Source organism: Anomaloglossus baeobatrachus, chromosome 1 (genome assembly GCF_048569485.1).
Source record: "Anomaloglossus baeobatrachus isolate aAnoBae1 chromosome 1, aAnoBae1.hap1, whole genome shotgun sequence".
In the NCBI taxonomy this organism is placed as follows: Eukaryota; Metazoa; Chordata; class Amphibia; order Anura; family Aromobatidae; genus Anomaloglossus; species Anomaloglossus baeobatrachus.
In genome coordinates this window covers 667,265,795-667,292,625 of record NC_134353.1, presented here as the reverse complement: position 1 = coordinate 667,292,625, position 26,831 = coordinate 667,265,795, and the positions used below count along the sequence as shown (strand labels likewise).

The window sequence follows — 26,831 nt, the reverse complement described above, 5'->3', positions numbered from 1 at the left end:
GCACAGGAGAAAAAAAGGTTCATAATTCAGTAGTCCATCACACATGTTTTAAGATGCAAAACAGTAACTTGAAAATTAGTAAAGGAGGATAATTATATATGTGAGAGAGCAGGATAATGATCAATACATTAGCACTACCAGAAAGAACAGGACTAAAACCAAATATTTATATATAGAAGGATCACTCATATATATCAGGGATTATATTATATTAAAAAATAAAAAATAAAAGTTTTTAAAACTGTTAGAATATAAAACTATAAATATGGATATAAATATATAAATTCAATAAAACAGATCCGTCACTTCATTAAGACCCATGGGACTAAGGGTATTCAACTTATAAATCCAAAAAGTTTCCTTTTTACTCAGCATTTCATACCTATTGGGAATATTCGTAGGGATCTGTTCAATGGGAGTAATTGTGAAACAGACCTTTCTATCATGTATAACTGTACAATGACGGGAAAGTCCATGAAGAAGGAAGCCTTTTTCTAACATTATGCCTGTGTGAATTTAGACGGTTATGTAATGCCTGTATCGTCCTTCCCACATATTGTTTCCCACATATCTCATGCGCATTAGTGGTTGTGACTATCACAACTGATCCAAGTGTGTGTATATTTTTCAGGTATACCCCACCGGATTTGTTTTTTCTTTTCAATAAATCGGTGAAATAGTGAATGTGTTGGAGTTTTTTTTTTTCTCAAATAAAAATTTGTTTGTCGTCTATTTTTTTTTTATTACTGACTGGGTTAGTGATCTCGGCTATCTGATAGATGCCGTGACATCACAAACCCCCGGGCTTTATGCCAGGTGACATTACACATCTGGTATCAACCCCATATATTACACCGTTTGCCACCGCACCAGGGCATCAGGTTGAGCTGGGGCAAAGCACCAGGATTGGTACATCTAATGGATGCGCCACTTCTGGGGCGGCTGCGGCCTGCTATTCTTACACTGGGGAGGGTCCAAGAACCGCGGACATTCCTAGTCTGAGAATACCAGACCACAGCTGTCCGCTTTACCTTGGCTAGTGATCCAATTTGGAGGGACCCCACGTTTTTTGTTTTAAATTATTTATTTTATTTAAAATAACAGCGTGGGGTGCCCTCTGCTTTGAATTATCAGCCAAGGTGAAGCAGCCAGCTGTGGTCTGCAGTCTGCAGCCATCTGCTTTACCCGAGCTGGCTACAAAAAAATAGGGGGGACCCTATGTCTTTTTTTAAATTATTTATTTATTTATTTTTTTGCTATATACAAGGCTAAGCACCCTTTAGTGCCACATGAAAGGCACTAAAGGGTGCAAGATTACAAAATACTGGGGAGTGGGACATTATATAGGTTTTTCTCATCTATTATCTATCTATCCCTCCAGCTATCCCTCTATTCATTCATTCATTCATTCATTCCTCTATCTCCATGTCTCTCTATCCCTCTATTCATCCCTCTATCTATCTACTGTATATCTATCTATATCTATCTTCCTGCTTCCGTGTTTTTTTGCGGTCCGCAAAAAAAATGTAAGGCAGACGGATGGCACACGGGTGACACACGGCCCGTATACGGTACGGAACTGATGTCACACAGATGCCACACGGATGCAGCTGTGAAAAAACAGGACCGCAAAAATGGGACGGTCGTGTGAATGTTGCCTTAGGGTGACAAGCCAAGATCTGAGCTGTAGCTGGGGGCAGACAGTTTCTCTGTGTCAATTCAGTGATTGGGGAGTGATCGTGGGCACAAGCAGCTGCGGTCTCCTGCGGAGAAGACTCGCGGCCCTGCAGATCAGGACCCAACATGTCTATGATGCAGAGGATCCTGATTGTAGGCACGTACCCTAATGGTGGACAGTCTACCAGATTGTGGGATCTAGAGATATCTCATACTGACCAGTTAGAGTTGAACGAGTACCTAACTATTCATACTCGCTATACTCATAACGAATACTGTCTAATACTCGCGTATTCTTTCCGAATAGCGTGTGCAATGTAAGTCAATGGGGAAAACTTGCAAAGTAACGAGTAACCTGAATGCTATACTCTTTGCTACTCGCACAAAAAGTACGGCATTCGGGTTATTTGTTACTTTGCGAGTTTTACCCAATGACTTGCATTGCACACACTATTAGGAATGAATATGCGAGTATTAAACAGTACTCGTTATGATTATAGCGAGTATTAATAGTTAGGTACTCGCTCAACTCTGTCACCAGTGTCTGGGTGGATGTATACCTGTCAGAGTATTAACCTCCCGTATGTCCTGTATTGTCCTGCTCTTCTTACATTTGTGCTGGAGGACAATTGTTTTGTGTTATAGTCTCTGTGGGCTTAATGGAGCTAATAATCCTTGCCTAGTTGAACTAAAAACGTTCCTGTTGTGAACGCTGCCCAATACCTAATGCCTACGTGAGTGAACCCCTACAATTGGTGGTTGGAATGTGGGTGTCAGGTTCTGGGGTGTCATGGAGGATTGCATGGCAATGGTTTTCTGTGCATTACGCATGGGCAGTTGTTTCGTGTTCTATGAAATGCAGTGTGTAGGACTGCGCAGTGTGTTTGCAGCCTTATGATATGTTAGCATTGGTAGCGCAGTGTCCACTGTGTGAAGCTATGTGACCTCCGTGATCATTAACCACTGGTTGTTTGCAAGTGGGGTTTTTTTCAACATGGCTGCATGCTTCCCTCCTTTCTGGCTTTCTGAAGTGTGCGAGTTCAAACCAGCGGTATGGTTTAAACCAGGGATGGAAAATCTCCACCCTTTGGGCCACTTGTGACCTGCAGTGACCTTTCATGCGGCTCTTGTGCAAGTTCCCGGGGACTGCAGTGCTTGGGTTGGCAGTCATGTTTTGCCCTATAAACCACTCTTGCACTGTGAGCATGCTGCTTGCACATGCATTGAAGGATTATGGCCTGACACTGGCCAGTGCCAGGTCAGGACGTACTTTTGTGAGCTGAGCTAGCAGGCATGCGCTTCCACAGATGAAGACAGTAGTGGCATCCCCAGCTATGTGTATGCCCCAGCTTCTCCTGTGATACATTTGCCCCTGCTTCCCCAGTGATGTATATGTCCCCAGCCCCTCCTGGGATGTATATACCCCCAGTGTCTATTTTGATGTATATTTTCTACCACATTAGGGTGGAGTAAGTTGACCAAATCTAGCAGGGCAATATTCAAGTTGATCATTTTATGTGGCCCCCGAATGATGATATAAATATCCAAATGGCTTTTGGCAGAAAAAAGGTTCCTGTCCACTGGTTTAAACTGTGCTTTCTCGCATGCTGCAAGAAGAGGTCACAGGCTAAGAAGTAAAAAATAATGATCCCCTACAAAGAACAGCAACAGGCATTGACAGATGCCTTCAACAGGCCCCTGGTAACCCATCAACGCCCTACAATATTGCAGAGGATTGGTGTGGTGTTGTGATGGGCACCAAAACTGACACCTCGCCTAAATTGAGAGATTGACAGCAGACGTTAAGTGGTTAAACTCCAGCAAATGAAGCTCGCTTCAGTGACTGCTGTTAGAAGCAGATGACGGCTGTATAAAACAGTCAGCATTGGCCATATATAGTGCAGGCTTAGCATTCAAACTCATTCCATAACCATGCCATAACCCCTTTCCAGCACATGTACGCAGATGCTGGGAAGGGGTTAAACATCTAGAATCAGACAGTACAGGAGGCCATCTATTAAAAGGACTTTGTCAATAAGACTATGATGCTTAATCTTGGGGATGCATATAGTAGAGACAGAGCCCAATTCTAAGGGGCCCTTTGCACACTACAACATCGCAAGCCGATGGTAGCGATGCCGAGCGCGATAGTCCCCGCCCCCGTCGCAGCTGCGATATCATGGTGATAGCTGGCGTAGTGAACATTATCGCTACGGCAGCTTCACATGCACTAACCTGCCCTGCGACGTCGCTCTGGCTGGCGAACCGCCTCCTTATTAAGGGGGCGGGTCGTGCGGCGTCATAGCGACATCACACGGCAGCCGTCCAATAGAAGCGGAGGGGCGGAGATAAGCGGGACTTAAACATCCCGCCCACATCCTTCCTTCCGCATAGCTGGCGTGAGCCGGAGGACGCAGGTTGGAGATGTTCCTCACTCCTGCGGCTTCACACACAGCGATGTGTGCTGCCGCAGGAACAAGGAACAACATCGTAACATCAGCCATTTCCAAATTATGGAAATGACCGACGCTACACAGATCATACGATTACGACGATTTTGCGCTCGTTAATCGTATCAAAAAGGCTTTACACACTACGATGTCGTCTGCGACATCGAATGTGCGTCACTTTCAATTTGACCCCACCGACATCGCACCTGCGATGTCGTAGTGTGCAAAGTGCCCCTAACGCTGGCTCACATAATTTTTTGAGTTTTTTGGTGTAGTCTTAATCACTGATTTATCTGTGTGGCGCTCCTCTTAATTCTGAGCATGTGCTATGTTGTCCTCAGTATACATTAGCTCAGAATAAATATATAATTGACAACTTTCTGCCTATGCACAGCGTAGGCAGAAAGGTTAATCGACTTCAGGGATTGGGGCTAATAATGCTAATACTGTATAAAATTTAAACATCTGGGTTTAGCGATCCTTTAATATTGGTCCACTTAAGTTCAATCCCTATAAATCTAGTGTATATTATACCCACCTTTTATCTCCTCAATCTCTCATGAAATTCTTCTTTGCGTGAACGGGAAAACAAGATTGAAAAGGAAGCAACTAAACAAACCTGTTCTTGTGAAGAGCACATGCTCATGGGCACAACATTAGAAGAATAAATGCCTACCTTATTGTGGTGGTCAAAGGCTCGGTTTCTGGCAGTGATGACAGGGATGGAGTCTGTGATCCACTACTGGTCAGACTGCTTTTTCTTGGACTCTTAAAGGAGCCAACAACGCACTCATCATCGGAAGAGTTGTCCTCAGAAGAGCCCAGGATAAACCGGGAAAGAGGTTTCCTTATACTTCTGTGCTTTGGTTCAGGATCACTTCCCTTTGAGGGGGCAAATTTTAACTGTTTCTGCTCTGGTTTTGCAGAAGGAGATGGGACAGCCGGTGGTAAAGCAGACTCTAAAATTAGGTCCGGATTGGTTGAATTAGTTCCTCTTTCAGTATTGGAACTTTCTTCTGGTACTGATGGGTCAGCAGCTTCTTTCTGCTGTAAAGTTTCAGTACATGACTTGTCGGTATCCATGACTGTCTCATGTGTATCACAACATGCTTTGTATTTTTTACAATGGAGCCCCCATGTTTTCCAGATCAGCCATAACACTGCCAGCAATGAAGATGAGGTCAATAGGACCATTCAGAAATCTAGAAATAACAATATATATAATATATGATCATTGAAAAAAGTGCATAAAAGTTAGGCATTTATTAAGTATCAAAAGACTCCGGGACTTTTTTTTTTTTAAATGAGCCTAAGCGCCAACAAGGCAGGTAGTTGATATCTACCTGCCTATTGTGCCCGACACCATTCTCCAATTGCACAGAGCGGTCATAGACTGCTCCTACCGGCAATTCAGCTGCTTCCCCTGCGGTTGTGTCAACAGAGCTGCATATTCTCATTCGATCTGCTTTGTATAGGGGGCAGAACAGTTGATGTCCTGCTGACTGACCGCCGGCTCCCCGCTGCCTATCAGCATGACGTCAGCTGCCCCGACCCGTCTACAGAGCAAAGTGGGAAAAGAAGCTTCTGCTCTGTTGACGAAGCCATTGGCAGTCTGTGACCGCTCTGTGCTAGCGCAGAACAGAACCGGGCACAACAGGCAGGCAGGTAGCAACTACCTGCCTGTTAGTGCTTAGGCACATTTTTTTTGTTTAAAGTCCGTATATACCCTTTAAGGAATTTTCTATGTTCCATATACAAATGTTTAGGTCAGGTTCAGACAGGCTTATGTCAAGGTCTGTGTATGGAATGCACTGTCCAGTATGGCTCTGGTTCCCCCAACCCGACCTTCAGCCTCATGTGTTTAGGCAGTTGTAAGTTTGGCTCAGGATAACCACAGTCAGACCAGGCATTGTTGTCCATGAAATAACCCCACTGGACATAGCCTTAAGTTGGGTTGATTTGAGCATGTTTTGTAGTCTGGATATGGATCACGACTGTGAGTCTCTCAACCCAAATTTACAGATTCACATGTGTCTAATGGTAAGTTTGACTCAGAACGCTCAAGCTCAGTCCATAGAAGGACCGTGAAATAGAGCTGCCTGGACCTGACCTTCAAATACCGTCCAGATCCCACCTGTATGTGTGACATTTAGGTGATTCGCAGTTGTTCGATCAGGAGTCATTGCATTATTCGGTTAAAGTGAGCCTGTCAGGTGCAATATGCACCCAGAACCACGAGCATTTCTGGGTATATATTGCTAATCCCTGCCTAACCATCCCTGTATACACTAGCATAGATAAAGAGATCTTTAGAAAAAGTACAGTATTTCTAAAGCTCTTATCATATGCTAATGAGTGCATGGAATAGTCGCCAGGGCGTTAGTTCCTGCGCTCATTCCACGCTCTTAGCATGGGAGGACGCCCACAAGGGCATGCTAACATGCTATTCAGTGCAGCATCACCAGCGGGGCTGCGCGTACCTCTGTCTGCTGATCCAAAGTCCATGCGCACTACACCTCTCTGAAGCCGGGACACGTACACCCGGCTTCATTCTGCACATGACTGGAAGTGCCGGACATTCAGATCAGCGGTCAAAGCGGACACAGGTACGCTAGTCACCACTGGTGATACTGCATTGACTAGCATGTTAGCACTCCTCTGTGGGTGTGCTGCCATGCTAAGAGGGTGGAATGAGCCCAGGAACTAAAGCCCTTGTGACTAGTCCCTGCGCTCATTAGCTTATCATAGAGGGTTTTTAGAAATACTTTTTCTAAAGATCTCTTTATCTATGCTACTAAATACAGGGACGATTAGGCAGAGATTAGCAATATACACCCAGAACTGCTCGTGGTTCTGGGTACATATTGCACCTGACAGGTTCCCTTTTACTGAATTAGGGATAGGAAACAAGCAGAGGGGGGAAGAGAGTGATATTGTAAAGGCAAAGATATTTTTGGGTTTTGGGAGACGTTCCCATGGCATTATTTATGGGGTGAGTATTTTGCTTCCGTGTTTGCAAACCAAAAGCAGGAGTGTGTCCAACACATAATGATACCTTCTCTCTGTAGCTTCTACTCCCGGTTTTGGTTAATGAATTCCAATACAAAGCCCTTCGCAATATGAGCAAGGTTAATGAATCCTAAGGGTATGTTCACACAGATTTCATTATCTCATCCACATGTTGCGCAAAAAAACTAAAAAAAGAAAATAACCTGAGAGGAAATTGACTTGTGGTGCAGTATTTTTTGTTGTTTTTATTCACGGTCCATCAATTTCACCCACATATTTTCACCAAAGGCTAAAGTCTCTGTAGCTCAATACAAATCCATGACAAAATCAGTAATAATTCTACAGGGTTTTTTTCATGAATTTCTTTTATTTCTTCCAATCCATACATGCATAGTAGAAAATTTTGCACACAGTACCTTTCAGACGCCGGTGCAGCACCGAATTATCCCAGGTGAAGCCACTTTAAGAAACTGCGTGCAGTAGTTTATCTTAAGTGGCATTGCTGGCAGTCTTGCCAATTTCTCTAGACCGGCTCCATCCCAAAAGCAACTTTTACTCTATACGTCTAAGCATAATGACTGGATAGTATCCAAGCGGAAGCCTCCCGGAGAATGAGCAAGTCACTTGTTTTAATCGTTTCAGGGTTTCTAAGCCGTGAAGTGGTTAACAGAGGTGGCATAAGATGGAGCAGGGATGCAGAAGTGTGCATTATGATCATTTATGGGGCACTTTTGCTGCACTTGTTCGGGCGGCTTCCCTGTAGAATCTATCTGAAAATGACGTTGTGTGTCTATATAATCTTACTTTATATTCTTTTAGCAGGAATTACTTATCAGAATTACTTAATATCAAACTGCCTACATGGTGTGTATCCAAAGATTCCCGTAGAGAGATAATCATGAGGTCTAGAAAGATAATTCAATAGGGGACGTATGACGTGTACCGTAGTCACTTACACGTGACACGTCACACCGCAGATTAGGATAAAGAATCAGAGCAAAACCACATTACACACAGTCTGACAGTACACACAAGGCATTCACAAGGCAACTTCATGCCAAAGGTCTCTAATGACCAAATAATCCCTGCATTATTCAAAGCAGACAGTTCATGTGCCGACTTAGACTGGCTGGTTTGTCACTGTGCAGGGTAGAAAATATAGGCATCTTAGGCTAGTTTCACACTTGCGTTCAGCGCATTCCGTCACTATGGAGAATAGCGCAGTCCGTTAACGGACCGCACTATTCTCCATAGAGTTGTATGGACGACGCACTGTAACGCAAGTGTCTGATTGCATCCGCTGGACAACGCAGCGGCGTTATTTTGACGCTGAGCCCTCGGATTGAACGCAGCATGTAACGTTTTTTGGAGCGTTAAAATAGCGCACCATGACGGATTCCGTTGTAATCCGCCACGGTGTCTAATTATTGTCTATGGTGGCGGTTTCCGCCGCTATGCGCTAAGCGGCGGAATCCACTGACGGATTTCGTCACGTTCTACTGCACATGCTCAGCATGTCCAGCAGAACGATCGAAATCGTTTAAAATCACTCCTGGTCTCTGTCCCCCCTCTCCCTCCTCTCTCCCCTCCTCTCTCATACTCACCGATCATGGGTGCGACACTGCACGGCTGTCACACTGCTCCGGCGGCTTTTCCTCTTTTGAAAAAGCCGGCCGCCCATTATTCAATCTCGTATTCCCTGCTTTCCCCGCCCACCGGCGCCTATGATTGGTTGCAGCCAGACCCGCCCCCACGCTGACTGACAGCTGTCTCACTGCAACCAACCACAGCCGCCGGTGGGCGTGTCTATATCATACATATACATACATATCGTATATAGTACAATAAATAAATAAATAATTAAAAAAAAACGGCGTGCGGTCCCCCCCAATTTTAATACCAGCCAGATAAAGCCATACGGCTGAAGGCTGGTATTCTCAGGATGGGGAGCCCCACATTATGGGGAGCCCCCCAGCCTAACAATATCAGCCAGCAGCCGCCCAGAATAGTCGCATCCATTAGATGCGACAGTTCTGGGACTGTACCCGGCTCTTCCCGATTTGCCCTGGTGCGTTGGCAAATCGGGGTAATAAGGAGTTAATGGCAGCCCATAGCTGCCACTAAATCCTAGATTAATCATGTCAGGCGTCTCCCCGAGATACCCTCCATGATTAACCTGTAAGTTAAAGAAAATAAACACACACACCCGAAAAAATCCTTTATTTTGAATAAAAGACAAAAAAAACACCATCTTTTACCACTTTACTAAAATCCCCAAATACCCCTCCAGGTCCGACGTAATCCAGAGGTCCCGCAACACATCCAGCTCTGCTACATGAAGCTGACAGGAGTGGCAGTAGAACACCGCCGCTCCTGTGAGCTCCACGCAGCAACTGAAGTGAATGGCGCTGTCAGCGGGGACATCACTGAGGTAATGCCGGTGTGTGTGTGCGGTGATGATGGGTGCGGTAGTGTCGGGATGTGTGCAGGAATGATGAGGGCTGTAGTGTCGGGCTGTGTGCGGGGATGTCGGGCTGTGTGCGGGGATGTCGGGCTGTGTGCGGGGATGTCGGGCTGTGTGCGGGGATGTCGGGCTGTGTGCGGGGATGTCGGGCTGTGTGCGGGGATGTCGGGCTGTGTGCGGTGATGTCGGGCTGTGTGCGGTGATGTCGGGCTGTGTGCGGTGATGTCGGGCTGTGTGCGGTGATGTCGGGATGTGTGCGGGGATGTCGGGCTGTGTGCGGGGATGTCGGGCTGTGTGCAGGGATGTCGGGCTGTGTGCAGGGATGTCGGGCTGTGTGCGGGGATGTCGGGCTGTGTGCGGGGATGTCGGGCTGTGTGCGGGGATGTCGGGCTGTGTGCGGGGATGTCGGGCTGTGTGCGGGGATGTCGGGCTGTGTGCGGGGATGTCGGGCTGTGTGCGGGGATGTCGGGCTGTGTGCGGTGATGTCGGGCTGTGTGCGGTGATGTCGGGCTGTGTGCGGTGATGATGGGTGCGGTAGTGTCGGGATGTGTGCAGGAATGATGAGGGCTGTAGTGTCGGGCTGTGTGCGGTGATGTCGGGCTGTGTGCGGTGATGTCGGGCTGTGTGCGGTGATGTCGGGATGTGTGCGGTGATGTCGGGCTGTGTGCGGTGATGTTGGGCTGTGTGCGGTGATGTCGGGCTGTGTGCGGGGATGTCGGGGTGTGTGCGGTGATGTCGGGATGTGTGCGGGGATGTCGGGCTGTGTGCGGGGATGTCGGGCTGTGTGCGGGGATGTCGGGCTGTGTGCGGGGATGTCGGGCTGTGTGCGGGGATGTCGGGCTGTGTGCGGGGATGTCGGGCTGTGTGCGGGGATGTCGGGCTGTGTGCGGGGATGTCGGGCTGTGTGCGGGGATGTCGGGCTGTGTGCGGGGATGTCGGGCTGTGTGCGGGGATGTCGGGCTGTGTGCGGTGATGTCGGGCTGTGTGCGGTGATGTCGGGCTGTGTGCGGTGATGATGGGTGCGGTAGTGTCGGGATGTGTGCAGGAATGATGAGGGCTGTAGTGTCGGGCTGTGTGCGGTGATGTCGGGCTGTGTGCGGTGATGTCGGGCTGTGTGCGGTGATGTCGGGATGTGTGCGGTGATGTCGGGCTGTGTGCGGTGATGTCGGGCTGTGTGCGGTGATGTCGGGCTGTGTGCGGGGATGTCGGGGTGTGTGCGGTGATGTCGGGATGTGTGCGGTGATGTCGGGCTGTGTGCGGGGATGTCGGGCTGTGTGCGGGGATGTCGGGCTGTGTGCGGGGATGTCGGGCTGTGTGCGGGGATGTCGGGCTGTGTGCGGTGATGTCGGGATGTGTGCGGTGATGTCGGGCTGTGTGCGGGGATGTCGGGCTGTGTGCGGGGATGTCGGGCTGTGTGCGGGGATGTCGGGCTGTGTGCGGGGATGTCGGGCTGTGTGCGGGGATGTCGGGCTGTGTGCGGGGATCTCGGGCTGTGTGCGGGGATGATGGGTGCTCTCTCTCTCGGCCCAAAGAAAACTTAACACAATGCGTTATTTCACTGGAATCCGTGGCCTTTATTATCACACTTTTTGCAAGGCATCCGTCACATGCGTTACACAACGCAATGTGACGGATGCCGTTCAACGCAAGTGTGAAACTAGCCTTAGGCTGCTTTCACACATCCGGTTTTTGCAGTGCAGCTCAATCCGGCTCAAAAACCTATGCAACGGATGCGGCGAAAAAAACGGATACGTTGCATAAGTTTTTCCATGCGGCCCGTCCATTTTTTGACAGATTCGGCTTGATACTGAGCATGCGCAGTGCAAAAAAACGCATCCGGCCGCCGGATGCGGTTTTTACCGCAGGATGCCGCATCCGGTGTCCATAGGCTTGCACTGTAAATCGCACCGCATCGCGCCGGATCAGGCGCGATGCGTTTTTTTCGCTGCACAAAACAACGTGCCAGGCAACGTTCCATCCGGCCGCCGCATGGGCTAAATATGCCACATCCAGCAAAAACCGGACGCAACGCAAGGCCATGCGGCACAATACGGCGCTAATGCAAGTCTATGCAGAAAAAAAACGCAACTGGCGGCAAAAAAAACGGTTGCGTTTTTTCTGCAAAGCGCCGTATTGTGCCACTCACCAAAAACCGGATGTGTGAAAGCAGCCTTAGGCGGGCTTTGCACATTGCGACATCGCAAGCCGATGCTGCGATGTCGCACGCGATAGTCTCCGCCCCCGTCGCAGCAGCGATATCTTGTGATTCCTGGCGTAGCGAACATTATCGCTACGCCAGCTTCACATGCACTCACCTGTCCTGTGACGTCGCTCTGGCCGGTATCCCGCCTCCTTCCTAAGGGGGCGGGTCGTACAACGTCAGAGCGACGTCACACGGCAGGCGGCCAATGAAAGCGGAGGGGCGGAGATGAGCAGGATGTAAACATCCCGCCCACCTCCTTCCTTCCATATAGCCGCCGGCGACAGGTAAGGTGATGTTCCTCGCTCCTGCGGCTTCATACACAGCGATCTGTGCTGCCGCAGGAACGAGGAACAACATCGTACCTGTTGCTGCACCGGCATTATGTAAATGTCGGAGAATACACCGATGATACGATAACGACGCTTTTGCGCTCGTTAATCGTATCATCTAGGATTTACACACTACGATGTCGAAAGTGACGCCGGATGTGTGTCACTTTCGATTTGACCCCACCGACATCGCACGTGCGATGTTGCAACGTGCAACGCCGCCCTTAGGCTGTGTGTGCACATGTGTTTTTATTGCTGTTTTTTTTTAGAGCAGATTTGTCACAAAACTTGAAGGGAACGCTGATGTCAGCAAAGTGAATGAGAATCCTGAAGTCTCGTGCACACGGAGTATTTTCTCATTGCATGTTTGGTGCAGATTTAAATCGAGAGGACTGCAGCGTTTTTGCTGCAGATTGTCCCTGTTCTGCACCAAAAGTGCGCATTTTTATCGGTGCCTTTTTCCTGCTAAGAGATGCAAAAATTTCCACACCATATGCCTAACATGTGTACATGCCTATAGCGTTCACTGGGTCCCTGGTCCCTTAATGTGAGGTAATGTAGAGGGAGTGACAGGACAGCAGGGGTTAAGTGGGGGAGGAGGGTCCCCAGCACAGGAGGAGATAAAGGCAGAGGTTTTCCGGTACAAGCAGATAGGGAGATGGAGAGACAGTGTGTAGGACAAGAGAAAGGACCTGCAGGGTCGGATGAAGCAGAGTGGAGTGGGTGGTGTGGAGGTGACAGACAGAAAAGGAGGAGAGGAGGATACAGTGGAGGGTGAGGTCGTCCACAGCGAGGCGCAATTCCAGTAAGGAGTAAAGGAGGAGGGCGTCCCTTTTTTAGAGTAGCAGCTGTAAGTACTTGTGGGAACACTAGCACAGCAGGGGTACCATCAGAAGGAGTCTTCTCGCTGCTAAAGCGCAGAGCCGTCAGACCAGCCATCATGCTCAGTGATTGGGTCAGAGAGGAAAGGATAAACCGCCCCTTGGTTGCTGTAAATGTATAGCTGAGCCCGGTACGGGAAAAAATGTATGTAACTGACAATGATGAAAAGTCTGGAAACTGTCTGTGAATCAACTGTTTAGTAAATTTATTGAAGTTTTATCTGGTGGTGGACTCGTCTCTGACACTGCGGTGTGTAAGGCCGATTGTAGTTAACGGTATCCTGAGAAACCGGATGGAGACCCAGACATGCACCTGCAGACAGGTACCACCTCCACACTCATGCCACACACCACCCTGCCCCCCCCTCCGTGTCTGTACTGTACCAGGGTGGGTTGAGGACTGCAGGCCTTGCCCACAACTGCCCCTCACTGGCACTTTACACAAGCACTGCTCTAGATGATTGACAGGACTCCCCCTTAATACATATGTTGGAGACACCCGTCAAACAACTGGAGTGATGCTGAAGTTGGCTGGGGCAGAGACAGACTTGTCTGGTCGATCCCGACTTCTCAAAATATGCTCCAGCGTTTCACTGCAGACAGGCTCTGATTCATGCTGCCCCAGGTTTCGGCAGCATGAATCAGGTGACAGGTTACTTTTTAACTTTTGCAATGTATTACACCCTTAAGGGGGCTTCACATGCTACGACATCGCTAATGCGAAGTCGTTGGGGTCACGGAATTGGTGACGCACATCCGGCCGCATTAGCGATGCCGTTGCGTGTGACACCTATGAGCGATTTTGCATCGTCGCAAAAATGTGCAAAATCGCTCATCGGTGACATGGGGGTCCATTCTCAAATATCGTTACTGCAGCAATAACGAAGTTGTTCCTCGCTCCTGCGGCAGCACACATTGCTCCGTGTGACACCGCAGGAACGAGGAAGCTCTCCTTACCTGCGTCCCGCCCGCAATGCGGAAGGAAGGAGGTGGGCGGAATGTTCATCCTGCTCATCTCCGCCCCTCCGCTTCTATTGGGCGGCGGTTCAGTGACGCAGCTGTGACGTCGAACGAACCGCCCCCTTAGAAAGGAGGTGGTTCGCCGGTCACAGCGATGTCGCCGGGCAGGTAAGTAGTGTGACGGGTCTGGGCGATGTTGTGCGGCACGGGCAGCGATTTGCCCGTGTCGCACAACAGATGGGGGCGGGTACCCACGCTGGCGATATCGGGACCGATATCGCAGCGTGTAAAGCGGCCTTAAGAAGAAAACCTCATTATGTAGATATGGAAACTCAAGGAGATAAAGCATGAACCATACAAATTTTATGGCCTTTGTATTACCAATCCATACCATATTATATAAAAATGAGACTGCAGAGAACACAGCAGACATTAGAAACAACATTGGAGTTGTCTCACAAATAAAGTACATACAGAATAATAAGTTCTTTCTGTGAAGTAAAACATTTCCCTGCCTGTTTTTAAACATTTCTACCTGACAGAAAGCAGCAGCTGTGAGCACGTGCTATCCTGTCTGTATAATTATTTTACGTCTTCCCCTGCCCAGGAGATGTGGTATGATCAGACCATGTCCCTGTACAGTCAGACACGGCCATTACACAGTACATAGCATGGACACATTTATAAGATTGTCTCAGCACAAGAACATTTCTTTTAACACACCCACTTGTGGAAATTATTTTTATTCCAAGAGCTATTGATTAAAATGTGCTTTGTTCATGGGAATACCCCTTTAAAGGGAACCAATCATCAGGATTTTTGTATATAACCTAAAGCCAGTGCTATACTCACACTATCAGGCTGATTATACACCTTTAGAGGTCAGCTCGGAGGAATAGGTTTTGAAATCCAAGAGAGTAAAGTTTATAAAATAACAAGCTTCTTGAGTGACAGCAGCTGAGGATCAGATAATATCTAGGGGGTAATCAGAGTTATAAGTATTTGCATAAGTATTATACAATTGATTTCATTTTTGACTTGCAGGACCTGTGTGAGGTCATACACATGTGACCAGAAGGGGCGGGGCCTCAGCCAAAAGAAAAATGTTTCTTCCTGGTATCTGCTTTGTTGGGTGATTGGTTCCCTTTAAGCTAGCAATATACATCACACAGATATACGGTTGTGCCCAAAAGTTTACATATCCGGCAGATTTTTAGCTTTCTTTGCCTTTTTTCAGAGATTATGAATGATAACACAATTTTTTTTTCCACACATGGTTATTGATTGGGTGAAGCCATTTATTGTCAAATTACTGTGTTTTCTCTTTTTAAATCATAATGACAACCAAAAACATCCAAATCACCCTGATCAAAAGTTCACATACCCTGGAGATTTTAGCCTGATAACATGCACAGAAGTTGACACAAATGGCTTTGAATGGCTAATAAAGGTAACATCCTCACCTGTGACCTGTTTGCTTGTAATCAGTGTGTGCATAAAAGCGGAGTGAGTTTCTGGGATCCAGACAGACTACTGCATCTTCTCTGGAAAAAGGCCAAGAAAGCAACAAATCTGCTGGGGTATGTAAACGTTTGAGCACAATTGTATCAGTTTAATAAATTAGGACTAGCTGTCTATCCCTGCCCAACACCACATATCTATAATGTAAGGATCAAGCTTCATTTTAACTGCCCAGTCCTTTTCTTCTCAGGGAGATACGCTGCCATTAGACAATGCAGAGGCTTATTCTCTTCTCTCAAATAAAAACACGTTCGCGCTCGGCCAAGAAACGTGTGCAAGTATCAGGGCAGGTAAGGAGAAGTATCCGTTAAACGTAAAAGCATATCAAATAGGTATGGCCAGCTTCAGTTTAATTATACAGAATATTCTATGAATATTCTGTCAAGACATCTCAGGAGTTTTAAAGTGGCAGCTCACTGCTGTTGTAATGATGACCTATCTTCAATCTTCAGGATATCATCAATATAAGATCGATGGCATTTTCCCATTTACGATAAACACCAATTAGGATGCCGAAGATACAGATCTGCCCCGATAGAAGAAAACAGGGGCAGGTGTGCAGTAAGGGCAGCAGCCACTAAACAAAGTACGGAGCTGGGGTGTTGCATTCTGTTTACATCCAACTGCTACCACAAAAGTGTATGGAGCTGTGGTGATGCACTCTGTTTACATCTGGCTTCTGCTACTAAAGTGTATGGATCTGCGGTGTGGCACTCTGTACATTCTTTACTTCCAGCTGCTGCCACTAAAGTGTATGGAGCTGTGATGATGCACTCTGTTTACATCCAGCTGCTACCACAAAAGTGAATGGAGCTGTGGTGTTGCACTCTGTACATTGTTTACATCCAGCTGCTGCCACTAAAGTGTATGGAGCTGTGATGATGCACTCTGTTTACATCCAGCTGCTGCCACAAAAGTGAATGGAGCTGCGGTGTGGCACTCTGTACATTGTTTACATCCAGCTGCTGCCACTAAAGTGTATGGAGCTGTGATGATGCACTCTGTTTACATCCAGCTGCTGCCACTAAAGTGTATGGAGCTGTGATGATGCACTCTGTTTACATCCAGCTGCTACCACAAAAGTGAATGGAGCTGTGGTGTTGCACTCTGTACATTGTTTACATCGGGCTGCTGCCACTAAAGTGTATGGAGCTGTGATGAAGCACTCTGTTTACATCCAGCTGCTACCACAAAAGTGAATGGAGCTGTGGTGTTGCACTCTGTACATTGTTTACATCCGGCTGCTGCCATTGAAGTGTATGGAGCTATGCTGTTACACTCTGTACATGGGTTACATCCGGCTGCTGCAACTAAACTGTATGAAGATGTGCTGTTACACTCTACATTGTTTACATCCGGCTATTGCTACTAAAGTGTATGGAGCTGTGGTGTGGTACTCTGTATATTGTTTACATTTGTCTGCTGCCAGAGGTGATCATTGATAACCACTGTGAGGTAGCACGGTCGGCTGCGCAGCAGAAGACACGGGATCCAGGCATTAAGGTTCACAGCACACGGTTTTAATGTCCAAACAAAAGTCCATAACACAATACATGTGCCTCTCCAGCAGAAAACTCAGGGAGTTCTGTTCACTCCCTCACACCCGGCACACCTGCCCTTGTTCCTGATTCTATTTAACCCTTCCTTCAGCCTGTAGGGAAACAGCATTAACCCTATAGTGGATTTACTTTCTATCATGGAGTGAGCACAACCGGGGCGAGACATACCGGCCGTCATAGATAACCCCGGTCACAGTCTCACATACCCCCCCCTCAGTTCAAGCGTGCGGGGTTGAACTCCAGCCATCAAACACGGGCCGCGGGACAAGGCATCGGCGTTGCCCTGCAACCTACCGGCCCGGTGTTCAACCGTAAACCGGAAGTTCTGCAGAGAAAGGAACCACCGGGTAACCCGGGCATTCCGTTCCTTGGCGGACCTCATCCAGACCAGTGGAGAGTGATCCGTCACCAAGCGAAACTGCCGTCCCAGCAGGTAATAGCGTAGGGACTCCAAGGCCCACTTGATCGCCAGGCACTCCTTCTCCACTACGCTATAATTCCGCTCGGGAGGGGTGAGCTTCCTACTCAAGAAGGTGACGGGGTGTTCCTCCCCCTGAACCACCTGAGACAGCACTGCCCCCAGGCCGACCCTCCGAGGCGTCAGTCTGTACAATGAACTCCTTCCGGAAATCAGGGTTGACCAGAACGGGCTGTCCGCACAGGACCTCCTTCAGGGCCCGGAAGGAGTCCTCGGCCTGCGGAGTCCAGCGCACCATGACGGACTTCTTGCCTTTGAGAAGGTCCGTCAAGGGGGCTGATAGTCCCGCAAAATCCTTTACAAACCTCCTGTAGTACCCCACGATACCCAGGAAGGCCCTAACCTGCTTCGTGGTCAGGGGTCTAGGCCACTTCTGTATCGCCTCAACCTTGTTCATTTGGGGCTTAATCACTCCTTGGCCTATCACGTAGCCCAAGTAGCGGGCTTCCGTGAGTCCCAATGCACATTTCTTGGGATTGGCTGTCAATCCGGCTGTTCGAAGCGCGTCCACCACCGCTTGTACCTGTTCCAAGTGGGTCTGCCAATCGGAGCTGTAAATAATGATGTCATCCAGGTACGCTGATGCATACGCCTGGTGGGGTTCCAGCACTAAGTCCATCAACCTCTGGAACGTGGCCGGAGCGCCATGTAACCCAAAAGGCAAGACAACATAGTGGAAGAGACCCTCCGGCGTAACAAAAGCGGTTTTCTCCTTGGCGGACTGCGTTAGTGGCACCTGCCAGTACCCCTTGGTCAGGTCGAGCGTGGTAAAATATCGCGCCTGTCCCAGCCTATCAATCAGCTCATCCACCCGGGGCATGGGGTAGAGACCGAACTTGGATATTTCGTTCAATCTCCTAAAGTCATTGCAGAACCTTAAGGAGCCATCGGGTTTTGGTATTAGGACAATCGGACTAGCCCATTCACTCCGGGATTTTTCGATGACCCCCAGGCGTAACATTGTCTTTACTTCCTCCGATATGGCTTGTCGTCGATCCTCCGGTACCCGGTATGACTTCAGGCGTACCTTCAGGTGGGGCTCGGTGACAATATCGTGTCGTATCAGACTGGTCCTACCGGGCAGCTCGGAGAAGACATCGGGGTTCTGCTGAACCAACCGTCTGGCCTCTCGCCTCTGTTGCTTGGTGAGGGCTTCTCCAATCCTTACTTCCGGTTCGTCCTCTCCGGAGGTCGCTGGAGCCGGATGTGAACGACCCGAAGAGGAGGGAGGTGGGGAAAAAACAGCCATCAGGCTTTCCCGTTCCTGCCAAGGTTTTAATAGGTTGACATGGTATATTTGTTCAGGTTTCCGCCTACCGGGCTGCAATACTTTATAGTTAACCACCCCGACTCTTTCCTTTATCTCGTAGGGGCCTTGCCACTGAGCCAGGAATTTACTCTCCGCCGTGGGGATTAATACCAACACCCGATCCCCGGGTTTAAAGGTCCGCACGGTGGCTTGTCTATTGTAGCGGCCGCTTTGCGCGGCCTGAGCCTCCTGTAAATGCTCCTTCACAATTGGCATGACCGCGCTTATGCGGTTCTGCATACCTAAAATGTGTTCGATCACACTTTTATGGCGGGTGGGCTCTTGTTCCCATGTTTCTTTTGCCAGGTCCAACAATCCCCGGGGATGTCGCCCGTATAACAATTCAAAAGGCGAAAACCCCGTGGATGCCTGTGGCACCTCTCGTATGGCAAACATCAAGTATGGAAGCATCATATCCCAGTCTTTCCCGTCTTTTGAGATCACCCTTCTTAACATGGTTTTCAGGGTTTTATTGAAACGCTCGACTAAACCGTCCGTTTGAGGATGATACACAGACGTACGCAACTGCTTGATCTGGAGTAGCCGGCATAGCTCTTTGGTCACTTTAGACATGAATGGGGTCCCCTGATCCGTAAGGATCTCCTTGGGCAACCCCACCCGGCAGAACACAGCAAACAACTCCCGAGCTATAAGCTTTGCTGCAGTATGTCTGAGAGGTATCGCCTCGGGATACTGGGTGGCATAGTCAACGATCACTAGGATGTGTTGGTGCCCTCGAGCGGACTTTACGAGGGGCCCCACCAGATCCATCCCTATCCGTTCAAAAGGGACTTCTATAATGGGTAACGGTACCAACGGACTGCGAAAATGGGTCAGGGGTGCGGTAAGCTGACACTCCGGGCAGGTTTCGCAGAACCGTTTTACCTCCCCAAAGACCCCGGGCCAATAGAACCTTTGCAATATTCGCTCCTGCGTTTTCTTGACCCCTAGGTGGCCACTCATCAGGTGTTTATGAGCCAAGTCGAGGACCCGCCGGCGATGCGGCTGGGGCACCACCAACTGTTCTACCCCCACGCCCCGTATTTCATCTACCCGGTAGAGTAAATCCTGCTTAAGAGCGAAATGGGGGTACCTTACCTGGGCACCGGGCAGCTGTGCCACCCCGTCAACTACTGTCACCCGACTCCGGGCATGTATCAACGTAGGGTCCTGGAGTTGGGCTGTCCCAAACGTATCCGGGGACGCCTCCAACTCCGGGATGGGCTCGACCGTCTCAGCCTCTCCTGCCAATACCTCTAGGGGCGACCTACCGGGTTCACACTCTGTCCCTATCATGGTGACCCCTACGGCAGGTGTCCCGGATTCAGGATTGTAGGGCTCAGGTCCCGGACCAACCAATATCTGAGGGGACTTAGGGGGTCCCCTCCATAAAGTCCAAAAATAGGGCAGATCCCTTCCTAGGATCACGTCATAAGGAAGAGTGTTAAGAAGTCCCACCTCATGTTGCACCTGACCGCAAGGTGCTGTGATGGTGACAATCCCCGTGGGATAGTCGCGGCGGTTCCGATGTATGCAAACCACCCCCACGGTGCGTCCTGTGGCCTTTACTTTAGCCCTCAAGGTGGATCGCACAAGGGTCACTAAGCTTCCGGAATCCAACAAGCCTGTAACCGGACATCCATTCACCTGTATTTGGCACAGGTGGGGCTCCGTCTCTGGGGAGACCAGGTCAGCGGTAGACACCACCTGAGCATACATTGAACCCCGCCAGGTAACCCCACAATCCATGGGCTCCGTGGTGAGTGGACACTGGGCTTCCATATGTCCCACCCGCTGGCACCGCCAACATCTAATGGGGACGGAAACCCCCTTGACTGGTTGTCGTTTAGGGTACAGAACCTTCCGGACCTCAGGAATGGCGGCCGCGGCCTCAGACGGGACGGTAGGGGACTCCTGCACCGTTGTCAGCGGTGGGTCCTTGGCCCTAGGCTTGGAGGGGCCGGACCGACGGGCGGCACGCAAAGTCTCAGTGTCCCGTATCAAGTCCTGCGTAGCCACATGCCGCTCTACCAGGGACACTAATCGGTCCAGGGTACTCGGGTCACCCTGTCCTACCCATTGTTGAATGGTGACGGGTAAAGTGCGCACAAAACGATCCACTAATACCCTTTCCACCATTTGCGCCGGGCTCAGAGTGTCAGGCTGCAACCACTTTTTTACAAGATGCAACAAGTCATAGGCCTGGGAGCGTACGGGTTTGGCTTCCTCATAGAACCACTGATTTACCCGCTGAGCCCGCACATAGGTATTCACCCCCAACCGAGCCAGTATTTCGGCTTTCAGGGTCACATAGTCAATGGCGTCCTCGGTACAGAGGTCCAGGTACGCTTTTTGGGGTTCCCCCGTCAGATAGGGCGACAATACCTCAGCCCACTGGGGGGTCGGCAGCTTTTCCCGCTTGGCCACCCGCTCAAACACCGCCAGGAACGCTTCCACATCATCACCCGGGGTCATCTTTTGCAACGCTTGTCTCACCGCTTTCCGGACGCTGCAGTCGTCACCCGGTCCCGGGGTTGTTGCTGCCGGTCCGGCACGGATCGACTTGGCCAGGAGAATCATCTGTTCTTGGTGCCTTTTTTCCTGCAATTGCAAGGCTTGCTGCTGACGTGCATTGGCCTGATCCATCTGTTCTTGGAGTTTTTTTTCCTTAACTTGCAAGGATTGGAGCAGGTGTGCATTGGTCTGTTGCTGCTGTGCATTAGCCTGAGCCAAATGCTTTAGTATGTCCTCCATGGCGTCGCCGGGTTTGGGCTGTAGTATAGCCGCTCGAATCCAGGACATGCGCAGCTGGGTCACCAGGGATGGATGCTACACCTCACCGGCTGTCATGCCCGCATTCTCCACCATATGTGAGGTAGCACGGTCGGCTGCGCAGCAGAAGACACGGGATCCAGGCATTAAGGTTCACAGCACACGGTTTTAATGTCCAAACAAAAGTCCATAACACAATACATGTGCCTCTCCAGCAGAAAACTCAGGGAGTTCTGTTCACTCCCTCACACCCGGCACACCTGCCCTTGTTCCTGATTCTATTTAACCCTTCCTTCAGCCTGTAGGGAAACAGCATTAACCCTATAGTGGATTTACTTTCTATCATGGAGTGAGCACAACCGGGGCGAGACATACCGGCCGCCATAGATAACTCCGGTCACAGTCTCACACCACTTATTGTGGGGTACCATTTGATGGACACCATAGGTCTTTTATATTGATACCCTATTCTTATTATAGGTCATCTAATATAAGTATCGGCTAACCCCTTTTAATTAGACGTCATTGGTACAATTTTATTTTGTAAATCTGATGCAGCTTCATTTATGAAGCCTGTACAAAAATAGAAGTGGACAGTGTGAAACTGGCAACATCGCATAAGACTAAGTACATTCTGTTCCTGTACATGGAGTCCATCAAGTACTCGTTATGACTGTTTGTTTTTTGCCCATTTAGTTTCACAAAGACGTAATGCAGCGTGTCATGATTTTATGGAGATTACATTGTTTTGTGCTGGGAATTGAAACAATCCAAATTTTCAGAATCTGTTTTGGGCAGAAAGGAAAAAAAGAAAATTCCCAGGAATTCTGGGCACTGCTGCCTGGATTTTACAGAACAGAACGGATTGCAGAGAGAAGTTCTAAGCCGCTTATATCCAGTGTCCATAATGTCACTTACTGGTATAACACAAGGCAGGAATTTATCCGTGTCCTGTGCGCATAACTGCATTGTTAGATTGATAAGCACAGTTTCAAGGAAAACAAGTAAAACACATTCTAGTCTGGTTTATCATACTAATGCACAAAAAACAAATCTCCGCTCCATACCTGTAATAGTGTATGAGCTTTCACTTGCTCTGATTCTGTATTTTGTAATGCCCCAGAACTGGGGTCCCCAACCTAAAGCGGGCTTTACACGCTACGATATATCTTACGATATGTCGTCGGGGTCACGTCGTAAGTGACGCACATCTGGCATCGTTTGACATATCGTAGCGTGTGACAGCTACGAGCGACTATGAACGAGCAAAAATACTCACCTTATCGGTGCTCGTTGACACGTCGCTCATTTTCTAATTATCGAACGTCCTTCTGCGCTCCGGTTGTTCATTGTTCCCGAGATAGCACACATCGCTCCGTGTGACACCACGGGAACGATGAACTGCAGCTTACCTGCGTCCCGCCGGCAATGCGGAAGGCAGGAGGTGGGCGGGATGTTACGTCCCGCTCATCTCCGCCCCTCTGCATCTATTGGCCGGCGGCTGTGTGACGTCGCTGTGACACCGAACGTCCTCCCCCTTCAGGAAGAGGATGTTCGCCGCCCACAGCGAGGACGTTCGGGAGGTAAGTGCGTGTGACGGGGGTTACTGACTTTATGCGACAGGGGCAACAAACTACTTGTGCCGCACAAACGATGGGGGCGGGTGCGATCGCAAATGCGATCGCACATGAAATCGACGTGTGTAAAGCAGCCTTTAGGCTCAGAAGCCGGATGTGGCTTGTGAGCCCATATTATGTGGCTGGTGGCTGTCTGCCAGCTCAGCGTGTGAGCACTAGGCTGGCTAACGACTATGAAGAGAAGATCTGTGGGGACTACTCACATAAGTCACCACCTGAAGAAAACCTGACTGGGATGCCAGGATAAATATAGTAAACTGGAGATGGGATGGTAGTACCAGTGCTTGAAGCTTAGTAAGATAGTGACGTGAATGTGCTTGATCCAAGAATACAGAAAAGTGGGAACCCCTGGGTGTAAGTATACTGCCTATAAGTGAGTGGGGCACCAGGTCTTGCTGCACCTTTCTAGTGGGGAAGCTTTCACTGTCACATTGAGACTGTGAGGCTCTTGGTGTTAAGTGGTGTGGTCCCAATAGATTGTCGCAAGTCACATTTATTAGAACTGAATGTGGTCTCAAACATAAAGAAGATTGGTGACCACTGCCCTAGATGGTGTGTATGTAGGCCTCATATTTACTTATTGTTTCAATAACATTTCTTTACACAGAAATGAACATCTTGGGCTATGTTCGCAAGCTGCATCTTTGTGGTGACCACAAAGATGCACGTTTTTGGCCCCTAAAAAATGCATCCGCGGCAAAAACGCATAAAGCATTCGGTTTGCCATTTTTTACCGCGTTTTTGACCAATGCGTTTTTTAAGTCAAATCTATTGATAGATAGAAAGAATAGATAGAAATAACATATAGAATAGATAGAACATAGAGAATAAATAATAATAAAGAACAGAATAGATAGAAAGAAATAACAGAATAGCTCGATAAAGAGAAATAGCTAGCTTGGCCAGCTGTTTTTTTGTTTGTTTTTATTTTTTGGTAAAAAAATGACGTGGGCTCTCCCCCATTTTTCATATGCAGTACAGGAACAACAGCAGCTGCAGGCTGCAACCCTCAGCTGTCTGCTGTACCCTGGCTGGTTATAGATAGAGGGGATCCCATGCTTTTTTTTTTATTAAATTGTTTGATTTACTTAAAAAAAAAAAAATGAATTCCCCCCCCCCATTTTTCTAAAACCAGCCAAAGTACAGTAGACAACTGGGGGCTGATATTATGAAGGTGGGAAGGACCATGCTTATTTGGCCCTTTTCAACTTAACAATAGCAGCTTGCAGCCGCACCCAGAAGTGGCGCATCCAGCTCTTCCCGTTGCCCTGGTATGGTGGCTATTAGGGTAATAAGGAGTTAATGGCAGACCCCCCCATCACTTTTCTGTAAGTGATCCCTGTAGGTCCAACGTAATCCACACGAGGTCCCACAACGATTCCAGCTCTGCTACATCTCAGTCACAATGAGCGGCCATAGAGCATGACTGCCCACTGTGAGCTCCACGCAGCGACTGAAGTGAGCCGTGCGATCAGTGGTGACATTACTCAGGCTATCCACGGCCACAGCTGAAGTCCTCCACCTGAGACGCGCGATCAGCGATGACGTCAGTCAGGTGATATGCGGTCACAGGTGGAGGACTCCAGCTGTGCCTGCGGCTAACCTGAGTGACGTCACCGCTGATCGTGTGGCTCACTTCAGTCGCTGCGTGGAGCTCACAGCACGCAGTCATGTTCTATGAATCTCGCTGACAGCTATAGATGTAGCTGGAAGCATTGTGGGACCTCTTGTGGATTACTTCGGACATGCAGAAGTGTTTATGGGGTTAAGAAAGTGGTGAAAGAGGGTGGCTTTTTTGTATTTTATTTTATATACTTTCACTTACAGATTAGTGATGGGGGGTGTCATAGACACCTTCCATCACTAATCTACGACTTAGTGGCTGCTGTGGGCTGCCATTAACACCTTATTACCCCAACTGCCACCGCACCAGGGAAATGAGGAAAAGCCATGTAAAGTGTCGGGACTGTCGCATCTAATGGATGCGGCAATTCCGGGAGCTGCAGGCTGATATTTTTAGGCTGGGGGGGCTCCCAAAAACCATGGATATGTCAGTCAGAGAATACCAACCCCGAGCTGGCTTAATCTGTGCTGGTATCATCATATGGGGGATCCGAAGCCAATTTTTTATTTTAATTTATTTTATTTTACAATATAGACCTGCCCACCGGCGTCTGTGATTGGAAGCCTCAGACAATCACTCAGCGTTGGGGCTCGTATGACTGCAACCAATCACAGATGCCGGTGGGCGGGGGAAGCAGTGAATATGTATGAGCCTAATAAGCGGCCTGGGAAGAAGAATGAGAGACCTTGGGAGCAGAGTGACAGCCACCCCGGTGATTGGTTAGCATGAAGCGCTTGCTCATATCCCTTTGCACCGAATTCAATTCCCCATAGACTTTTGGGGACCAGCATCTGGCCAGATACCAGGGATCAATCCCCCGCCGACCCCAAGTCAGCGGGCGATTGATCTGCCAGTCCTCTGAAACGCAGGGTCAAAACGCAAAAAGAATTGACATTCTGAATCTTTGTGGTCACCACAAAGATGCAGCCAAAAAAAATAATTGCAATGTGCGTACAGCAAAAATGAAATCTCAGACGTTGCTGGGGAAGGAAACTGCACCCGAAAAACGCGGCAAAAAAACGCAGCATGCGCACAATGACTTATACCACTTCTGTGAGTAGGATATATTGAAGTGAAAAACTGGCGAGAAAAGAAAGGAGCATAGGAGGCACTGTGTCTCAGTGGTTATCACTGCAGTCTTGCAGCGCTGGGGTCCTGGGTTCGAATCCCACCAAGGACAACATCTGCAAGGAGTTTGTATGCTCTCCTCGTGTTTGCGTGGGTTTCCTCCGGGTTCTCTGGTTTCCTCCCACACTCCAAAGACATACAGTTAGGGAATTTAGATTGTGAGCCCCAATGGGGACAGTGTTCCTGATGTATGTAAAAAGCGCTGCGGAATATGTTGGCGCTATATAAAAATAAAGATCAGGTGTGCAGACAAATTAAAAATAATAGATTGTGCTCACATGGTGGATATAAAAGAAGCACATGTAAGAAAAGCTGCTGCTGATCCAAATGTGGCGAATAACCGGAAACAAAAGTGGTGTATGGAACGTCTGCACTGCCCTTCAGAAGCAATAAGAGTAACTCCAGGATGAAAGGGTTAAAAGCAACTGCGGTTTATTTCTATGCATTTCGAAGCCAACACCAGCTTCTTCCCTTCATTGTGGTTTTATCCTGAGGAAGAAGCTGGTGTTGGCTTCGAAATGCGCAGAAACAAACCGCAGATGCTTTAACCCTTTGATCCTGGATTTCACTGTTTTATCTGCTGCAGATATAACAGTTCTCTTAATGCTGAGCTCGGTTTAACCCCGCCCAAACACTGATTGGCAGCTTTCTTCCTATACATATTGTACACAGGAAGCTTGGTGTGAGCGGGGTTACGTCTGAGTAAATTAAACATTGACAAATCCCCAGGGCCAGATACGAATATTGAGGGAATTGAGCTCCGTAATCGACAGACCGCTGTATCTCATCTTTTTAGACTCACTTGTAACGGGGTTGGTGCCTCAGGATTG

At 48.7% G+C, this 26,831-nt stretch overlaps 1 protein-coding gene across 2 annotated transcripts in view; it reads right to left on the bottom strand.

Moving 5' to 3' along the window:
• The window catches only part of ACACB (acetyl-CoA carboxylase beta), a 352,023-nt gene that overhangs the window by 314,356 nt on the left and 10,836 nt on the right, over positions 1-26,831 (bottom strand). For both annotated transcript variants that reach the window (XM_075320034.1, XM_075320035.1), the window contains exon 2: positions 4,804-5,329. In XM_075320034.1, the coding sequence (XP_075176149.1) occupies positions 4,804-5,321 (518 nt within the window). In that variant the 5' untranslated portion in view covers positions 5,322-5,329. The remainder of the gene's footprint in view (positions 1-4,803; positions 5,330-26,831) is intronic.